Source organism: Excalfactoria chinensis, chromosome 2, assembly GCF_039878825.1.
Source record: "Excalfactoria chinensis isolate bCotChi1 chromosome 2, bCotChi1.hap2, whole genome shotgun sequence".
In the NCBI taxonomy this organism is placed as follows: Eukaryota; Metazoa; Chordata; class Aves; order Galliformes; family Phasianidae; genus Excalfactoria; species Excalfactoria chinensis.
In genome coordinates, this window is record NC_092826.1 from 117720489 (window position 1) to 117739088 (window position 18600).

General features: G+C 40.7%; 1 protein-coding gene across 5 annotated transcripts in view; it reads left to right on the forward strand.

The window, feature by feature from the left end:
- The window catches only part of TRAK1 (trafficking kinesin protein 1), a 122426-nt gene that overhangs the window by 65457 nt on the left and 38369 nt on the right, over positions 1 to 18600 (forward strand). For 2 of the 5 annotated variants that reach the window (XM_072330568.1, XM_072330569.1), the window contains exon 1: positions 4153 to 4495. The exons of the other annotated variants lie outside the window; for them this stretch is intronic. In XM_072330568.1, coding sequence (XP_072186669.1) covers positions 4432 to 4495 — 64 coding nt within the window. In that variant the 5' untranslated portion in view covers positions 4153 to 4431. Of the gene's footprint in view, positions 1 to 4152; positions 4496 to 18600 lie in introns of those variants that run through there. 5 annotated transcript variants of the gene reach the window in all.

The following is an 18600-nucleotide window of genomic DNA, read 5'->3' on the forward strand; positions in this document are numbered from 1 at the left end:
CTTTTCTGCCTAAATATATCCCTTTGCAACTGCAAAGTATTCAGTCTATTTAGCTTGTCAGTGTTGACTACCAGAATTCCTTGTTAGTCTGTATGTTTTGCTGTCTGGAAAACAAATAAGTTTCTTTGTTTTGTTTAAACACAGAAAAATTGCATAAAATCTAGTAGCTGGAAGGGAAGACAAAACGGATGTGAATAACCATATGTGGATTTGGAATATGAAAAATGTCATTGCTTGTAATCAAAATTTAGTATCTGAAATCTTTCCTAAGCTCAATTATATGATAAGTATTAGGCAAATCACAGTAATACTATAGTCAAATGCAGTGTTACAATACAGAGGTATGAATACAAGGAGGCTTAATGTTAATAGAAGCAGTCCAGCAGAAAATCATACTGTTCTGGTAGATACTTCTTATATAAAGACACTTATCTGTATGAAGTAAAACTGGGCTGCAGACGTTGAAAGATATTTCTGCTGCTATGTGGCTGCTTTGCTGACCTGGCCACACTTTCATTTCCAACCCAGCAGCCCTTCCAGGCTGCCCCTCCTACAACTACGATTTCTTACGTAGTTGAAGGGCTACTTGCATGTGGATACCTGGATTTATAGTATTCTGTCTGGGATGTCTGTCTTTAGGCTGGGAAGGTCACACCATCTTTCCACATATCTTTGAGTATTTCTGAAATCACTTGACTGCACAATTGGTTTTCTCCACAGAAAGATAATGCCTTTCTGGATTTCTAGTTAGCTTTGCAGAATAACACCAATAAAACTGAAAACAAACAAAACCCACCACCAAAACCAAAGAAAGATACAACAACAACAAAAAACAACACTGAAAACAGCATCCCACCTAGCACTACTTTTATCCCCACTGAGTGAAGTGTGTGTGTTGAGACAGGGAGGAAGGAGGAGTGAAAAGAAAATTCCAGCATGTTTAAAAAGATTTCCTTTGTTTAAATTGTCAGGAAATAGAAAGGAAAGAGGCCTTTCAGCAATTGTGATCTGGTAGCCAGCATCCACTCTTTATAAGCTGAATGCAGATTTAATAGCATTACCAACCTTAAATTACCTTTTAGACAAAAATAATACAAGTGGAACAAATTGCTTATGTGCAGAGCAATTGAGTTAATGTTACCACAGAAACCTTTATTTTGTTCTGACAGTTTTTTAACAGCATAGCCTTAACTGCACTTAACAGCAAATCCAGCTCTCACCTTGTGAGCATACAGAACTGAAACTAGAGCTAGAGGGCTGAGCTAGAGCTGAAGTGCCTCTTCACATTCCTCTATTTCAGGATGGCATGTCCAACATGAGGGCAGGTTAATCACATTTGGCAAAATTGCTCACAGCATTCAAAATGTTAATTATTTTTTCAGAGATGTGTGTAAACTTGCATGTCCAAATACTGTTAGTGACTTTTATATATAACCCTTCGCTATTTACTAACCTGAAATTAATACCCACTTATTTTGTTGCTTTCTTATCAGTATGGAGTGTAGAATGCTAAAAAAATAAAAATAAAAAAAAATAAATCAGCAGTATGAAGCCAAAAATAATACAATCCCTGTGAAAACAAAAGTAGGTTTTATTTTTCAGAGCCTTGTTGTCTCTTAATGTGCATCTTGATTTCAAGAGGGCAGAAATAATTTCTGGAGTGGCATCTGTTGGAAAAGAAGAATGATTTTTTTGTGCCTTTCCTGTTGTAAGGCTGGAAGCTATTGGGGCATGATGATTTCCTGGCTTCTGGTTGGTGTGGAGTGGCAGGAGCTGAAGGCAGCAGCTTGGGGGCAAGGTGTCAGTAAATTATTTGGTTAAAGCTCTGCTTCTTTGTTTGGAGGCAGCCTCCCAAGAATGGCAGTGTTTCCAACCTAGAGCAGCGTGGCTGACTTTGCTCAGGTATTACACCAGCTCAGCTGTCCATCAGCAGTATCTAGAATACAGATGTTAGATCTCATTGTCTGGAGCCTGGCTATTCCCCTGACTGAAGAGTGTAGGAGGGAGGATGAAGTACAGGACCATAGGAGTAATGTTACTCAAACCCAGTAATGAGTAACATTACTCCTGAATTGTCCCTGTCCCCCTGTCCCTGAATTGTCTTAGATGAACTCTCTCTAATTTGTCCACATCTCCTACTGAGGAGCCCAAAACTGGACTAAATCCTCACTGAGACTAGTTAGAATCCTATGCACATTGCCAAAAAGGCTACATTATTGTCTTCGTCTCCTACAGATTTATTTATTTATTTTCAGACTGAGAAACACTTTGTTTTCTGGTGAAATAATCTACTTGCACTCAAAGCTGTCTTTGAGTTTGGCCCTGGACTGAGACTTTGGTGATGAGTGAATAACATAATTCATTGCTGCTAGCTGCTGACAGTGTATGTGAACAAATATCTTAGTCTGTGATTCAGCAAACAATATGTAAAAGAATGTGATAATCTCCAAGCTTGAAGTTACTGTAGTGATAATTACTTACAGTAAAACTGAATTGTTAATATGGTCACAGTATTAGCAGTTTACGTTTGCCTCTGTATTGCTTGACAATTCCTTATTTTATTTATTTATTTTCACATTAAAGCTAAGTCGTAACACCTAAGGAGTAGAATAAACAGTAACGATCTGGAATGTAAATGAATGAGGGGAATTTAATAGAAATCTGCCATGAATGAATTAGAAAGGAGAGGGAAAAAGATTGTTTGGTTTACTCAGAGCAGTGAGGCCCTGGCACAGCTGCCCATAAGGAGCTGTGGGTGCCCCATCCTTGGAGGTGCTCAAGGTCAGGTTGGATGGGGCCCTGGGCAGATTGGAACCAGATGGACTTTGAGGTGTCCCTTCCAATCCAAGCTGTTCTGTGATGTCCAGAGCTTGAAGCATAAAATTCAGTAAGAGTGAATTTGAAATCAAAAGGTGTTAGTTACATGCCCTGTAAATAGAAGATATGTGGATCCTTGCAAGAGGATGTTGAAGATACTATAAACATCTCTAGGCTCAAGAACACACAAGGTAAGTCCTTTGAGATCTGCCAGGAGTAGAAATAGCATCTGTGAGAGACTGTCTTCAAAGCTGGAGCTTGGCAGGGCAGCTGAGGGGATGCATTGTCCAGGTTTCCCTTACCTGTTCATGGTTCTTCCTGTGGGTGAATGCAGTCTTTGCTTAGACAGACAATTCCAAGGCTGGACACCTGCATGGCTTACCTTGTGTTATTAACATGTATTGCAACTCAGTCTATCCCAGTGGTTCTACCAGTGTTCACAGTCCCTTAGAAAGAAGAAATGGTTTAAGAGCGAAGCAAAATGGATGAACTCCCTTGGCATCTGTACCTGTACAGGTTCAGGCATGCTCCTTGGATAGCAGTGCTTGATGATGATGATTTAGGGCAGTCTGTTCCTCAGATTGTCTCTTGTTAGCTTTAAGTGCATTAGGTGCTGTGTAAGTGAAGTCTTTTGTTTCATTTCCTAAACGTTCACACTATCCTGCTTGAAGACCTTATGTATTTTTAGAATGAGTGGTGAAAATTCATCCAAACCCCTTCATTTCAGCTTAGATTCTTAAAATGGGGGAAGGTGGAAGGGTCAGTAGTTCATGGAGAAGGCAGAAGCAGATTGGCTTTATTGCAAGAAGAAATGTGTTGCTCTGCCCATCTTTCTAGTTCCTTCGTTTTTTGTTTGCCAGTTTTTGCCATAGCAGTGTGCATGAGGGATTCTATTGTATCAGCCCGCAATAATGTAACGAAGCAATACTGTTTCATTTTCCATGGGGAAGGCAGGCTTTTATCAGTACATGTGGGAGAGAGTAGTAATGGACTGGCTTTTCATTATTAATGTACAACATGTACCCGGTGAATTACGATGGCAGGATGCTGTTCAGCAAGCAGTCAGCAGAGAACTGGATCCTTGTTCTGCACAAGGATTTTCATTTCCAGTATGGAGGGCCACTTCTAGTCTGCAAAGCCAGAAGCAACGAAATGCATTCTCTGCATCTCCTCATCTCTTCTGGAGCCGGCTCATCTCCATGGCAACTCGTTAGGCTGAAGGGGATGTGGAGCCTGGGGAGGGATGGGTTAGAGACATCCGGGCGGTGGTGTGTGCCCCCACGTCAGCGTATCCGCCTCTTGATAGGGCGAGCTCGGTAACACCCAGCTCCTGTACAGAGCTGCTTTATTACAGCAGCCGCCAGGGCATCTCCCTTCTGCATCCTTCTAGATATCTCTCCACATATATATTTCCCCTCCCTCCCCCAAAATTACACCCTATCCTCCCCCACCCCTTGGTTTAGTTGCAGCCTCATTGAAGATGTGCAGCTTATTTCTGGCTTCCCATGAGCTGCCTTGTGATGTGCCGTTTTGCACAGGCAGGAAGGCATGGCTGCATTTCACTTGACCTTAGCAGCGAAGTGCAGTCTCGTCTGTTGCTGAAGGATACTGACTATGCAGAAATTTATTGAAGCAGATTACTATGAACTGGACTGGTATTATGAAGAATGCACGGATGGTAAATCTTTTTGTTTTTTCTCCTCATTTCTTGGTACAGAATCTGAACCTTGTAAGACCTGAGCATTGTTATTAAATGTTTTAAAAATGAAGTACCTTGTAAAAGGCAGCACCTCAGTGTGGCAGAGATGCCTGCATCACTGTTGCACTTCAGCATCTCTTCTGAGCATACTGCAAGAGACTGCTGTAAGGCTTGCTCTATTTCTAAGGGAGTGGCAGAGGAACGTAGGCACTGTACGAGAGCTCCTTGGGCAAGGGGAGAAATATTTGAAATGCTTGCTCTGTGTTTCATAATTGAGCTGCATTTGTCTGTGCATAATATAAGATTCTGAATTGGTTTGTGGTTTAAGGCTTTATATTTTTCTGCAGTGCCAGTACGATGGAATATGCGTGTAGTTAATGTGTTAATAAGCAGCGTGTGTTTTCTCTCTGGTTATTTCTCTATGAAAGATGTTTGTAACATGACTTCTTAAAACTGGAGGAGGTTTACTTCTGGAACTGAAAAAATTACTAACAGTTTTGAAGGTGATTATCCGAGCCCATTGTGATCTGTCTGCTTTTCGCCTGGGTGATTAGTCTTTTATTGGAGCACTTAATATTTTTATCAGATTCCAGATAGAATGCATGTGAGGAAGATGAGGAGCACCCAGAATTGCACTGACTGCAGAGTGGAAAAAATCAAGATTTTTCATCAATGGCACGTGGTAGTTGTATTTAGATTTTATTCTGGCTGGGGAGCTTGGCTTAAAGAAGGCAAAACCAAGCTCACAATGAAACAAGTAACAGTAAGGAGTGTAGCTCTGGGGGGCTGCGGATTATATGTATGTAGTACAGAGAGATATTTTGTAGTGCTTTAACAAGTGCTAAGAGGGGCCAAAAATAGTAAAGGTGTGTGACAGAATTTGATTGGGTTATTGTGGTCTTGTGGGTGGCACATCATTCCCTTTGTGCCTATGTACTGGATTTCTGAGGTGAGTACGGTGTCAGAAGGTTGTTCAACTTGAATTTCACTGTTTCAGTGATTATTCCTGTCCAGATATTGAGGGAGTCAAAGAGCAAAGGTGCATATTTATTTGAAAGGTCCAACTACTTTTAGTAGGACTGAATCCATTATGTAACTTTTATCCTCTCGGTTTAACCCTAGTAAATACTGTAGCATCTGATTAATCTCTGTGATGTAACAGACTGGGTTGGCCTGCTTTTGGAAGCTTGAGAAATACGACAGCTGTACTGTCACTAAAAACAGTAGCATATTTCCAGGTTAAAGGCAGAAGGCCTTCTTTTCATCATTCTTTTTATGATCTTCTATTTGTCTGGTCTAAGTGTCATTATGCAGAAGTTTGACATGTCTGAATAACTGAGCTCCTCTTTTCATTAACTTGGTCATAAGGTGTGTTCTGCACTGGAGAAACCATGGGAGTTCCACAGCCATGGAATACGCAACAGGTATTGGGCAAGCACTGCAATACCTTGTGGGATCAGGGCCTCTAACACCAAGATGGTTGGTCTGATTCTGGGCGGGCAGACAAGTTCTCATGTGAGCACTGGGTCCCCACCCAGCATCTATCTTCAGGGAGCCAAGACCTCCTACAGAAAGTCAGCTAGAGCGTGTGCCAATGTGAGAGAGCACCGCTCTGAGACAGCAGGGCTGGATGTCTGATAGGGAGAAATCTCTCCTGTGGGTAAGGCATAATGCTGCTTTGTTTTCTGTTGTGTTTCTTTTTTTAATTGAAACATTCCTTCTGAAGTGGATGGAGTGATAGTGATAGTGCAGTCCTATCTCAGCCTCTTAGGTGAGTCTCAAGGTTTAATGGAATCTTATTGCTTTTAGCTGTCTTCTCCCTGTTAAATGTGTGAGAGAGTAGTAGAGGATTTGAGAGGTGCAGTGGAAGCTCTTTGGACTTTAGTATTTGTATTTTCATTTGTATTTAAAATAGCATCAGTATTTCCTATTGATGGAGTAAGGTATTCTGATGGTGGTGGGTGACAAAAGGCATTTAAAAAGCGTAGCAGAAAGCAGCTTTTTCAAAGAGCACGTGGTGTCTTATGAGATGCCTATCTCTTGGTGTGTGATTTTCTTGCCATGTATTTGTCGATGCCAGAGTCATCTGCTTGTGATTCCATTTGTATTCAGTAGAGTGACAGGCAGCTGCAGCTCAGCCAAACTGTTTTGAATATCTATTTTAAGACAAAATGAAGCATAGACAGCTTATGGCTCTTCTGTACGTGGACTCTCTGGAGCTCAAATTTGTATGATCCATGTATATCATGGATCCTACCCATTTTACAAGTTCTGGCAAATACATCATTGAAGGAGTCAGTGATACACTGAAAATAATAGAAGACCTTACAAGAGACCATCCTACAGTATTATTGTTTTCTGATGAAATTGTACATTTGCTTTGCAAAAGCTGGTGGGAGTTGGATTTCCATCTAAAAGGTGTGATTTCATGTTAACAATTGAGCTGTGAATTGGTTTCTTGTTCTTCCATAGTCATTCCATAATGATGTCAGCATATAAGGCTTCAGTGCTATTGTTTGACTCAATAGGAAAAGAAGTAATTCTCGCTGTTAGCTCAGATTTAATGAACTTCTGTATGGATTGATACAGTAATGATGTCTTCAACTTGCATTTGGTGGTAGTAACTTTTTTTTTAATGCCTTGCAGAGGCAAATGAACAGAGGCTCAAAATTGACAATTCACAAATCTTTCAGAAGTTCGTAAGGTTAAAATACTGAAATAATACCTTTTATGTAATATCCTTTACAGGGTTTATTTTTGGCAAGAGTAAATGGAATTAGGCAGTGTTAACTAGCATTGCAGTAAATTGAAGCCTATATTAATAAGAAATACTGCACCGTGCTTTTTAGATGCATTTTCCATTATAACATTTTTGTACGGTGTGGCAGTTGCCACCTTATTTGGAATTAATGAAATATGTGCATTGCTCCAAAAGTAATGACTTTTATTTATTTCCATGGAAACAACAACAAAGAGCGCAACAATAAAGCATAATAAAATAGGAGGCATTACTTTCAGAGCAGCCCTGGTAAAGAGTGGAAAGAGCCATGTGTGTAACAGTCGTTACTTTCATAGCAGGCTTTGAGATGGACAGCATTAATGATAAAAGAGGAAAAGGTGACCCCTTTGCAGGCTTGTATCATGAGGGAGAGCAGTATAACTCTCTAGCTTCATCTCAGTTTTTGTTTTGTTTTTGTTTATTGTCTTTTAAACATATGAAATAGATTCTTAAGGAACACAAAACTCAATTTAGGTGGGAAAAAAAATGCAAAAAACTCCCACAGACTCCCAAACAGAAAAGAAGTAGATAAATAGATACCTGTATAAATCTTTATGAATAGCCTTCTCCCGTGCTTCACTTTGGGGCCCGTCTCCTCCACCCTCTCAATGAACAATGCAAGAGAAATCCACATTGACTATGGAACAAGTAATTTTTTCATGTAGTTTCTCTCATTACTCATTTATTTCTAACTGCAAAACTTCTCTTTGGTGCCTGAGAGTTCTATTGCCTGTAATTCCTGGTGACTTTGTGTGTGTGTGTGTGTGTGTGTGTGAGAGAGAGACTGGAACTTTCATTCTCCCTTTGTTGTCCACGAGCTTCAGCAGTTGCTTGTGGAGAAAACAGCATCTTCACCCCTTTTTCCTCACAGCTCCTGTATGTCTCCCATTTGTCTCACACCAAAGCTTCTGTCCTCTTACATGTTTGCCCAATTGACCTCATCTCACTTTTGTGGTCATTCTGGCAATTCTTGCTCTGCTCCGTATCTTTTAACTCCCACCCATGCTTTCTTCCTGCTTGCACAGCAATGTTTTCATCTCTTGTTTTGTCTGCAGATACTGTTTGGTACTCCTCTCTTCTGTTTTTTATTCCATTGTAACTATTATCAACAAGTTCCTGAACTTTCTCTTTCAGCTGGACAATCATTAACAGTGCTAATGTTTGTTCCCCTTGACCTGCCAGCACAGTTACTTATTCCCGTCTTATTTGTAGCAGTATGCCTTTGCAAATGTGAGACGGCATCCTAGTTATCTTCCTTTGTGGCTGCTTCTTTCTTTTTGATCTCTCCTTAAAGGCAGCATTAGGAGAATATTCCCTATTCTGTGCGGCATTTCTAAGTGTTCTTGGATCTCCATGGTTCTTCCTCTGTGCATCTCAGCTACAGGTAACCTCACAAATATCTGCCAGCTCTGTGGTGGCACAGTCAACCTTTTAGCCTGAAATATGGCTTGACCCTTTCTCACTTACAATAGGAGTTCAGCTGATGCTTGAGCATTTCTGAGTACTTATATTGTTTCATAGGTTTGCTTCTTTTATCTTCGTGTCTATGTAACTCTAGTGTTGCTCTGGATGTCATCAGTGAGCATTCCGTCTGCATCTGTGAAAGCCTTACAGATGCTTGTGTTGAAGACTAATTCTAAACAAACTGAACAATCTTTGTGTTAGGTATCAGAAGAATGAATACGTAATATCCTTAACCAGGGCCATCCATCCCAAAGTGGGTAGACTGACTTATCATTGTATTAGATATCAGAAGAATAATTACTTAGTTTCCTTAGTCAGGGTCTCTTCAGTTCCAGTAGGCCTTGAAGGGAAAATTAATTGTCCGGCATACTGCCAGCTTGGCAAGAAAACCCCTAGATCTGTGAATCCTTATAATTGTATGAAAAATAACCAATCATCGTGAGGAGAAAGGTCTGGAAAAGTATTAACATGGCAACTTTTGTGTGTAAATACTGCGTGGTGAGTTTCACGTGTGTGCTTGATTTATGGGAAACCACCGAGCACCCAGGCTTATGCAATGCTGAGATAAATAAGCAGTGTCTCCCCTGGGTGTGTGATTATTGATTACTACACACTGGGCAACGAATCACTTTTCAGACAGTACAAGTAGCACGTAGTCTTGAAAGCAGCCCTTGTCCCCCAGGTATGTGGATAAAATTCTCCTTCAGGTATTTGCTACTTCACCCTCGATAAATGTGGTTCAACCTTGCTGATATGCGTGCAGTCATTGAAATAATTTTCCAATTTCCTTCTTTTGCTGTATTCCTTCCTTTTCTTTATTCTTCTGTTGACTCTATATCTAGTTAGACCTAGGCTACTGCTACTTGTATATCATCATTAAGTGGCTTATTTTTCAGCATAGAGATGTAATTTCCTCTGGAGTCTGCTCAACTGCTGTGTTTATAGATAAGCTCTTTCCTGCTTCATCCCAATTTATTCTTTCCAGAAACATAAGATGCTGCACTTCGGCTGAAGCAATTTAATTGGCTGTGTTTTTTAAGACTGAGAGATGTGCATTATACACAAATGTACATTTTGTAAACAAACATACAAATCTGTATACATTGGAACGATTTAATTTTCTTTGACTGTGTGTCCTAATAGAAAGTACATTTCAGTGGCCAATTTATGCTCACTCCTTGGAAAGCCCACCCCAGAACACCCGTGTTTCTTCATCAGTGTACTTTAGAACCTAGATGCTGCCATTTCAGCCATTGTTTTTTGGACTTGCTTGCCTACGGAGAAGCTTTTTGTTCTAAGTGCAGCATTGTTACTACTGGTTAATTGTGGTGATTATGTGCAAAAGCCTAGATATATTTTATTGATAAAAGAGGTTAGAATGTTTTGTGTGCACCAGAATGAGTCAGGATAAGAGAGTTATATGCATTGTGTCCTGCCTCACCCTTCTTAACTAACTCTGGGTTTGTTTCCTTTTCTGTTGTAAAGTCACCAAAAGTAAGGTCTGTACCTTAATGTAGGAACTGCATTAGAAGTGTGCACGTGTGTTTTAGGCATGCTTATGTAGCAAGCTTCCCAAAAGGAGAGGAATGTTTTCTGCTAACAGTGGGGCCTAAGTGCTAAGTTGATTACAGCTGGTATACTAAATTTACTTTGCAGCAGCAGCCCTTAAAAATGCATATTTGTCCTGGTATGCTATATAAGTCCCTTAAGTCTGTGTTTACAGGAAATATTAAAATCTCTTTTGAATCTTTCCTGATTAGAGTGTGTATTTTCAGAGCCGTGTACAGTTTGGCTTTTTTCTTCTGTCACTGCTTATTGTTTGGTACTTGCTGGAGACTTGGCTCTTAATCTTTGGCACATAAATATTCTTGCGCCAGTAAAAGGGCTTATTGCAAAGTACTGCTAAAAATGAGCTGATAGCCTAAGAGTGCAGTATGCATTACTTCCTCACCAACTACAAGTGTAGATCAGCATATGTAATGTGATTTAACAGTACTAACAGAGTAGATACTGCAACACTTGTTTTTCTTCTGGTTTCTGAAAGTCAGAGTCCATGTTGTTTATATTGTCAGCCACAGTTCAAAAGTCAGCACGTGAGAATATTAATTATATTGCTGTCTATATTGGGCAGCAACATGCATGTTTTTGGTCTGCCACGTGCTATCCTGTTCTCCTTGTGAGTTAACTGGTTAGCTGTGGCAGAACACTTGGCAGGAACAAAAAAGCCACAGAATAGCAGTAGAGTTGGAAAGGGTGGGAGCTTTTGTCCCTAAGATTTGAAAAGTGCTTCTTGTATTCATTCAAAAAGGTGTCTCAGTTTGGTTTACTATTTCCCTGAATTTCCATTCTCTACCTATTAAAGTAGTAAATCAATGCTAGATTGTGGATTATGTTTTATATATATATATATTATTATGTCCTATATATATATGTATATTATTATTTTTACTCCTGGTAATTACAATAGATGTGTTTCATGTCTTATTTAAGCCTTTGTAAATAATGTGTTTCTTAAACCACCCAGTCATGTAAGCCTGCAAAATGGGGCATTTGGCTAAAACCTAATGGCAGGTGGATGTTCAGCTCAGTTGGACACATGTGTAATTCCCATTTCTGAGCAGTGTTGCCGTGTGCAAAAACCCCCACCGTCTTTTCTAAGGAGCAAGTGAAATAGAGCAGCAAACTGTCTATAACGAAACATAACCAAAGGCAGCGTTGCAGAGAAAGGGCTTGGATTTGTTTGTTGCAGAATCTGATTCTGGAAAGATCTGGGGTCTGAATTGGAAAAGGTATTGTCAGCTTTCATATTTGTTACACACTGAGTGAAATTTGTGGATGATCACAAGCCCTGGAACTGATTTGAGGCCAAAGATGCTGGGGGCAAATGGGATTCTTAGTGGCTGGTGGTTGCTGTCGGTGGTGGTTTTAAATTTGATTTATTTTCAAGAGTTATGGTCCACCGTTACAGGAGAGAAATGGAGACAGTAAAGCTTTAAGAATTCAGAGATGGGAAAGAAACTGCATAATATTACTGATAAAATGATATCCTGCAGTCCCCCCACTTGGCTGCCTTTGCCCATGACGCAGGTTGAGGTGTTTTCTGTAGAAGGCAAAGGGCACTGGTCTGCCTCAGGTAATGAGGGAGGCGACTTGGCAAACACTGAGTATCCATAGCTGCAAGAAGTTTAAATAAGAAAGTTAATGCTCCCTGTGTGTGCCGTGAGGTTTAGCAAAAGGTTTTGTTTATTGTTCAAGCAGAGGAGAGACACGCGCGCCCTTGGATACACACCGGGGGTGCTGTACATGGGCTTGAGGTGTTTCATTTCCCATAACATACAGTCAAAATGTGTATGGAAAACCAAGATATTTTGATAGCCAGAGGCTGGGTGGGCTGTGGTGTGAGCAGATGGCCACCACTGCCTGAGAGGGCCAGGGCTGGAGAGATGGCAGTGCCAGGCCTATTGGGGAGGGGCTGTCAACATTGTCATTGCTGTGTCTGAAGCACACTGACAGCAGCCGAGTACAAACTGCCCGCCCTCTGGGCTGGTATAAGGAACAACCTCAGTCTCACGGTAATTATTAGACAGATGGTCTCGTCACTCCTCCACCCTGTCTTCACCAGGCAAAGCTGCTGTGCTGAGGGCACACGCAGTCACTCAGGATCTCCCTGGCTGAGCATGTGAGTGAAGAAAGATGGTACTCTGCTCTGTGGAGCCCTGCTACTGCTCTCCCCAGGGGTACCTCCGTAGGGGGAATGACATCCTGTCACCTGTCAGACTGAGACACTGCACTGCATCTATCTGGGACAGCTTCAGCAATGTCAGGAAACGAAGAGGAAAGCTTTGAATATGACTGCGAGGAGGAAAATGAGAGGGAAAGTGCATTTAACAAGCAGAACCTTGAGATCTTGGAAGAAGGTACTTTCTACCTTTTTGTTTTTAAATCTTTATGTTAGAAATGCATGGCAGTCTGCCGAAGACTTGAGAAATGTTAGTGGATTTAAACCTACTGCATTTTTCAATCCTTTTTAATGCGTACTCGCTGCCTTCAGGTGAAAGAGTGTGTTCTTATAAGAGTAAATAGGCATGTGGGAGTAGAATGTATCTTAACTTAGGTGCATTTCTTAAAGAATACATGCATGATCAACAGATGTCGGCTATGCAATAGATTTTTATATAATAAAACTGGATTAGAGAAATTGCTTTTCTTTAGATATGTAGTGCATTTTTTTTTCATATACGCAGCTCATACACGTATTGTGAGTCTGAGTATGTCAGTTTGTCATTCCCAGCAGGGACTTCTAAAAATGAGCAAAAAAACTAGGTAACTGTCTTGTACTTAACCATGCACTTGAAAGCATGTAGACAGAAATAACCCAAGTTTTGGGTCGTGTGGCTTTGCCTTTTGAGGAAACAAACGGTCCCAAATCTTCTCATATGTTGTGGAAATAATAGGTGTTCGTAGAGCTGCAGATAGGTGGTCTGTTAGGGTGGCAGTGTGAATGTATGCGCGTTGGATATTCTCTGGCTCACCCACTATGAGGACCACGTACCTTCTCATTCAGGGGCTGCTCCCAGCTGCTCTAGCCGTTTTTTCAGGGCATCGGACACTGAAAGCTAAATATACCATATATGTTATTTCATGTCTTGTGAATTTTACTCTAAAACAATGATTTTTGCAGTAGAGGAGTGATACTTCCAAGTATGCTACAGCTGACATAATGATACTTGAAAAAATTGACCCCACTGGAAGCCATGTCCAAAACTTGAAAGTGAAAAGGCTTTTCATGGATGTAACACTCTCATTGAACCTGTTACACAGGACTTGTCTCTAAAGAATTCCCCAGCATGGAGTATTGCACCTGAATTACAGTCATAAGCTGTGTTCCTTCCTTGTTGTGTCTCTGAAGGAATTTAAGACAACTTGCCAATGTGTGTGTAATAAAAGGGTGCTTGAGAGAATACTGGTGATAGAGCAGCTTTAAAATTGGGGTTTGGAATGGAGAGGAAACTATTATCTGATTAGGCAGAAATACTTTGTTTTGTATTTGATTCTTATTTTTTTGGCGGTGAAATGGCTTCTGAAGCATATAATGGTGTTCTTATCCTTCCTGTGTATTTTACCTTTCATGGAGATGTAAGTACATTCTGAGCCTATTCTTGCTGATTTCAAGTGAAAAAGGAACATCGAGTTCTATCTGGGATAAATTTAGTCCTGTGTCTCTTCAGTGCCTACCACTCAGAAGCTCTGTATGTATGTGAAATGTCTTTAAAAGATGCCTCACTCTTCCACCTATATGTTCAGGTCACCTACATGCTTAATGTAGTAGTGATATACATACACAAAAATGATGTCTGATACTTCTAGGTATCTTTTCACATGGCACACTTTTTAATGGCAGTATTTCTGTTGGGGGTGAGCCAATTCATCTGTAAGTAAAGTGGATAGAAACACTAGTTTGTATCCTTTCCCTGTTGAAGAGAAGAGAATCTGGCTGTAAGTCTAGTATAAGAAAAGGGAAAACCAGGGAACATGTTTCACTAATGATTTGCAGTTTTTCTGTTTACTCTGAGTTTCTTAATGTTCTCATGGAAAGGAGGTGGTAAAAATTGTGAACTTGAGACTTCTTAACTGTTGAGCCTATCCCCTGAAGAAGACTTCCTACTTGATTGCTCTATCCATGATCTTTTTGACATAGTGAGTTTTTTTCCTTTCACAGCATTTAAAACTTTTGAGATCAGTCCTGTTTTTAAAACCTCTGTCACAGAACTGGTGTTACATTGGGTGGCATTACAGAATCAGTGCTCCTGATAAGTGTGGGAGGCACCTTCAGATAGGTCTAGGCAGAACAGTCTCAGAGTTAGGGTGCTGCTTTTGAGTTGTAGTTTGCACAACAGCAATGTTTGCTCTTGAGTTGATGGTCTTTGAGCTGACTGTAGAGAAGGGATAATTGTTGACAGCATCTGTTCAGTTTTTGTTGGTTTAAAATAAAACCTTTTGGCTCTACTTGGTTCGTGCACTGCTGGGCCAGCTAATTCTGAAACTGGGTTGTGCTGTGAACCTTTCTTTTGCAGGTAGGACAGGAAGAGGCTATATTCCTTTTTTCAAGACCTGTGATGGTACCCATCATTACTGTTTCAGTTTCAGTAGATTAAAGCCCCTCTTTATCTACCCAAGTTTAATTTTGAGAACTCCTGTGATCACTTATAAAATCTCAACTTCAGGCCCACCTCAGGTCTTGGCTACAGAAAGTGTGAAATTTGTGTTTTATTTTACAAAGATCTTTACTAGAACTGAGGTTATAAAAGGATCTGGAATCTTTGAACGCTAGCAGCTGACAATACATGGTTTTAATCCTGCCTTGTGACTTCATTTCCTGATTTTGAAAAGGTTTTGAGTCCAGATTCTGGTTTAAGCCCTACGCACAAATTAGTCATTTACTGGTTGTAATGACTGCAGTCCAGATATTTCTTGACACGTGAATGAAGGAAGAGAATGTCAAGACAATAATTTAATGAATAGTACTAAAAAAATCCTGTTAGGGGGAAAAAAGAAGTTCACAGAAGAGCTGTGATGGATTCTATCAGTAAATGGTAGGCATTAAGGTGACACGATAAGTCATGGGGCCCAGGCATTGGGGCAGTTTCCTTACTTTTGCTTTATGGTTGTGTTTTCCAAGGTACCACCCTAGATGTGTGTTTAATAGATGGAACACTTATATTGTGTTCTTGTTGTGGGTGGAAATCTGTTGCTGCTGCCTACTGACGATGCTGTTTGTCACGTTGTTATTGCGTAGTTGCTGAGTGAGTCTGTATTGTTCACAACACTGTTCAATGCCCGGCTGCACAATAACCTCCCATCTTCCCTGAGTGCACCTTCCTCCTGCAGAAGGTCGCACTCCTGCCCTGGGAGAGGGAGGGCAAGGCCACAGGCCTGCAGGTGTGCTGTGTGTGAATTAAGGCTCCTGCAAGTCCTGCCTCAGGAGAACGTTTTCCAAGCTCCTGTGACAGAAGTCTCTTAAGATGTTAAGCTGCTCAGGTGAATGTATTCCCAGAAGCCCATCTGGGATGTGACAGACCTTACTGGCCAGAAGCCTTTGCCTTGATTTAGTCAGGGCTGCTAGTAACTTCTCTTTAGTATGGGAGAAGATAAACCTTTCTAGCTTGAGTGATAGCAGAGTTGGTGGAACATTTTATTTCTGAGTTCATTTGAAAGGAAATGCTCTGACACCATTCCAGAATGGCCCAATGCCCATTGCTTGATCAAGGTAGTGCTTGCAGTAACCTGCACATGAGAGTAATGATTAGTGGCTCTGGGGCTGAAACTGTGAGTTTTCATAATTGCACAGAATGCAAAAACTAAACCAGTGTGAGCTGAAGAGTCAGAGCCTGCCACAAGACTGTCTGTCAGACTGTGTTATTATACAGGTCAGTATTATCTGCCTTAAAAGTGGAACTTCACCATAATGTCTTATCTGCCTTCTGTTCGCAGTGATTACAATTGAATGGGAAGAGGAGCAATGAGTAGTGAGCTTCCCTGCTCAACCTTGCTCTCTTAGTTCTTCAGCACAAGAATTAGGAGGGGATGTGTCACAGGGAAGGAGTGCTGGTTCAGATCAGCCAGTGCAGCCAGGGCCAATGACACCTAAGACTGCTGGCTCCTGTGATGTTTTTCCCATTTGGAGAAGAATCATAGAATCATAGAACGGCTTGGGTTGGAAGGGACCTCAAGGATCATCAAGCTCCAACCCCCCTGCAAGGCGACTCAGTACAGCTGTTCCCGATAGTAGCAAGGTTGATCCCCTTCCCCTTCCTGGCTCTTTCCTGTTCCTGGAAAAAGACTTTTCTTTTAAACAGTGTGATGCATGGCTGTTTGGCTTTCAGGGCATCATCTAGGAGGGTATATACTTTCTTCCCTGGGCATCTTCAGCTTGGTAGCTGGTGCTTTAGGCAGTGCAGAAATCAGAGTCCAAAGGAAGCTTCTGGTCATACACTGCGTTAAACGAGTGATGAGAAATAAATGCAAAGTAAATCTTCTCAGTTGTAATCTGATTGGGAAGCACCACAGTGTGAATAACTGTAAATCTACAAGCCTTAAGAGAGAATGAAGATGGTGCTAGGTACTTTAGGGCAGAGGAGGTCTTTGATTTGTCCATTTATGTGCTTGACTTTAAGAAAAACAACACAACAAAGCCAAAAAAAAACTCCACAACTCCACTACCAGTGATCTGTGTTTCGTATGTTTAATACAGTCTTGAAAGTAACATGATAGAAGCGTTCTTTGTTCTTTGTTTTGTTTTGTATCGGTGGCATTAATTTCAAAGCTCAACAGAAATGAAATTCTTTGCTCTACTTTCTATGGATTATTATTTTTTTCTTTTATTTTAATGTTCTGTCTTTATTGCCTAATGGCTTTCTCCATAAACTGTGAGGTGCAAAGTACATTGGATTTGGATGTATGCGTGCATGCATTTAGATACTACAGTTCCTATTGTCCTCAGGCAAAAATAATACTAGTTTGCAAATGAGCAAAAAGAGGTCAGTGAATTGGCACTGCTGGTTTTACATTACAGAGCATTGTCCTTCATATGCTCTTGTTTTATCTACAGTTGTGTTATGAGGCTCTCCTATTCATCAGAAAGCAAAGCAGGCTAGAAGCCTGAGGTGTTTTTTTCCTCTGTGTTTCACTCATCAGAGCACAAAATAACGCATCTTTTTCACTTGGTAGATTTTTTGGACTAGTAAGGAAATAAAAAATCACAGCTCTAGCAGTTGGCCTAGTGTTAACTTAGGAAGATTGACTACATACTTAAGCAGTTTTGAATTTTTCATATACTGCTGCTGAATTGCTTGCTCTCTGTTCTTTCTACCTTCTCTTCCCCTGCTGCCTGTGTTTCAGAGGGGAGGGAACTGTACTTGTTTTTAAGCTTGCCCTCTCGCTTTCCTCTCCCCTAGTCAGTCTGCTGTTTCTGCAGGGTTGCACCTTGAGTGACTGTAGGATGCAGCTGACAGAGGGTTTTATTGTATGCAATCTTTTCCAATTTGTTTCCACTTGGATCCTGAGAAGGATGAATAATGTATCATTTTGGTTTTGAAGCCGTTTCACATTGTCAGTAGTATATGAAGACCTCTGTGTTAACTGTGACCAACAGAATTTCAATGTTAGCTCTGAAATACAACTACAGTTGGCGACCAGATTGCTTCTGCAATACCAGTAATACGTCTGTTGTGATAGCTTCTCTGGTTTGTTGGCAGAAACTGGAAAGGAATATTTGACTTTATCTGCATGTTGGAAGGTCACCTTTCCCTTGAAGCTCAGAAATGTCAATTATACACAAAAGTTAGTGTGAAACTCATTCTAATGTTCCACGTATTGAAATGGCTGTTTAATAACAGCAGGTTATCAGGGCAGCCTGATAAAGATTAAATGGTAAAATCAGAAGGAATAGCTATGTGAGCAGCTAACTGTGCGGTACCAACCTTGATTTCTCTTTTTCCACCCAAGTGACCTTATTCTGTCTGTGGGAGCACTGTCCTTCTATCAGTTAAGGTACACGTACACCTGAATTAAAATAGTGTGGAGTTGGCATAGTCATAATCACTGGTGATTATCAGTATTTATGTCTCAAACGCAACTTTATGGCAGTAAGGGAATGTTGTAACCAAGGGAGCTACTTACTGTGCCGTTGTTTTGGAAAATAAACCCTTGATGTCAAGGCTTCTGATAGGTGTTACTGCACAACCTTTGAACTTGTCATTTTTGTGGTGATGTAAATTAATAGGTATTTTATTCTGAATTGTTTTTTGTAAGCCTCTCCGTTTTCTTAAGGAGCTCTTATGGA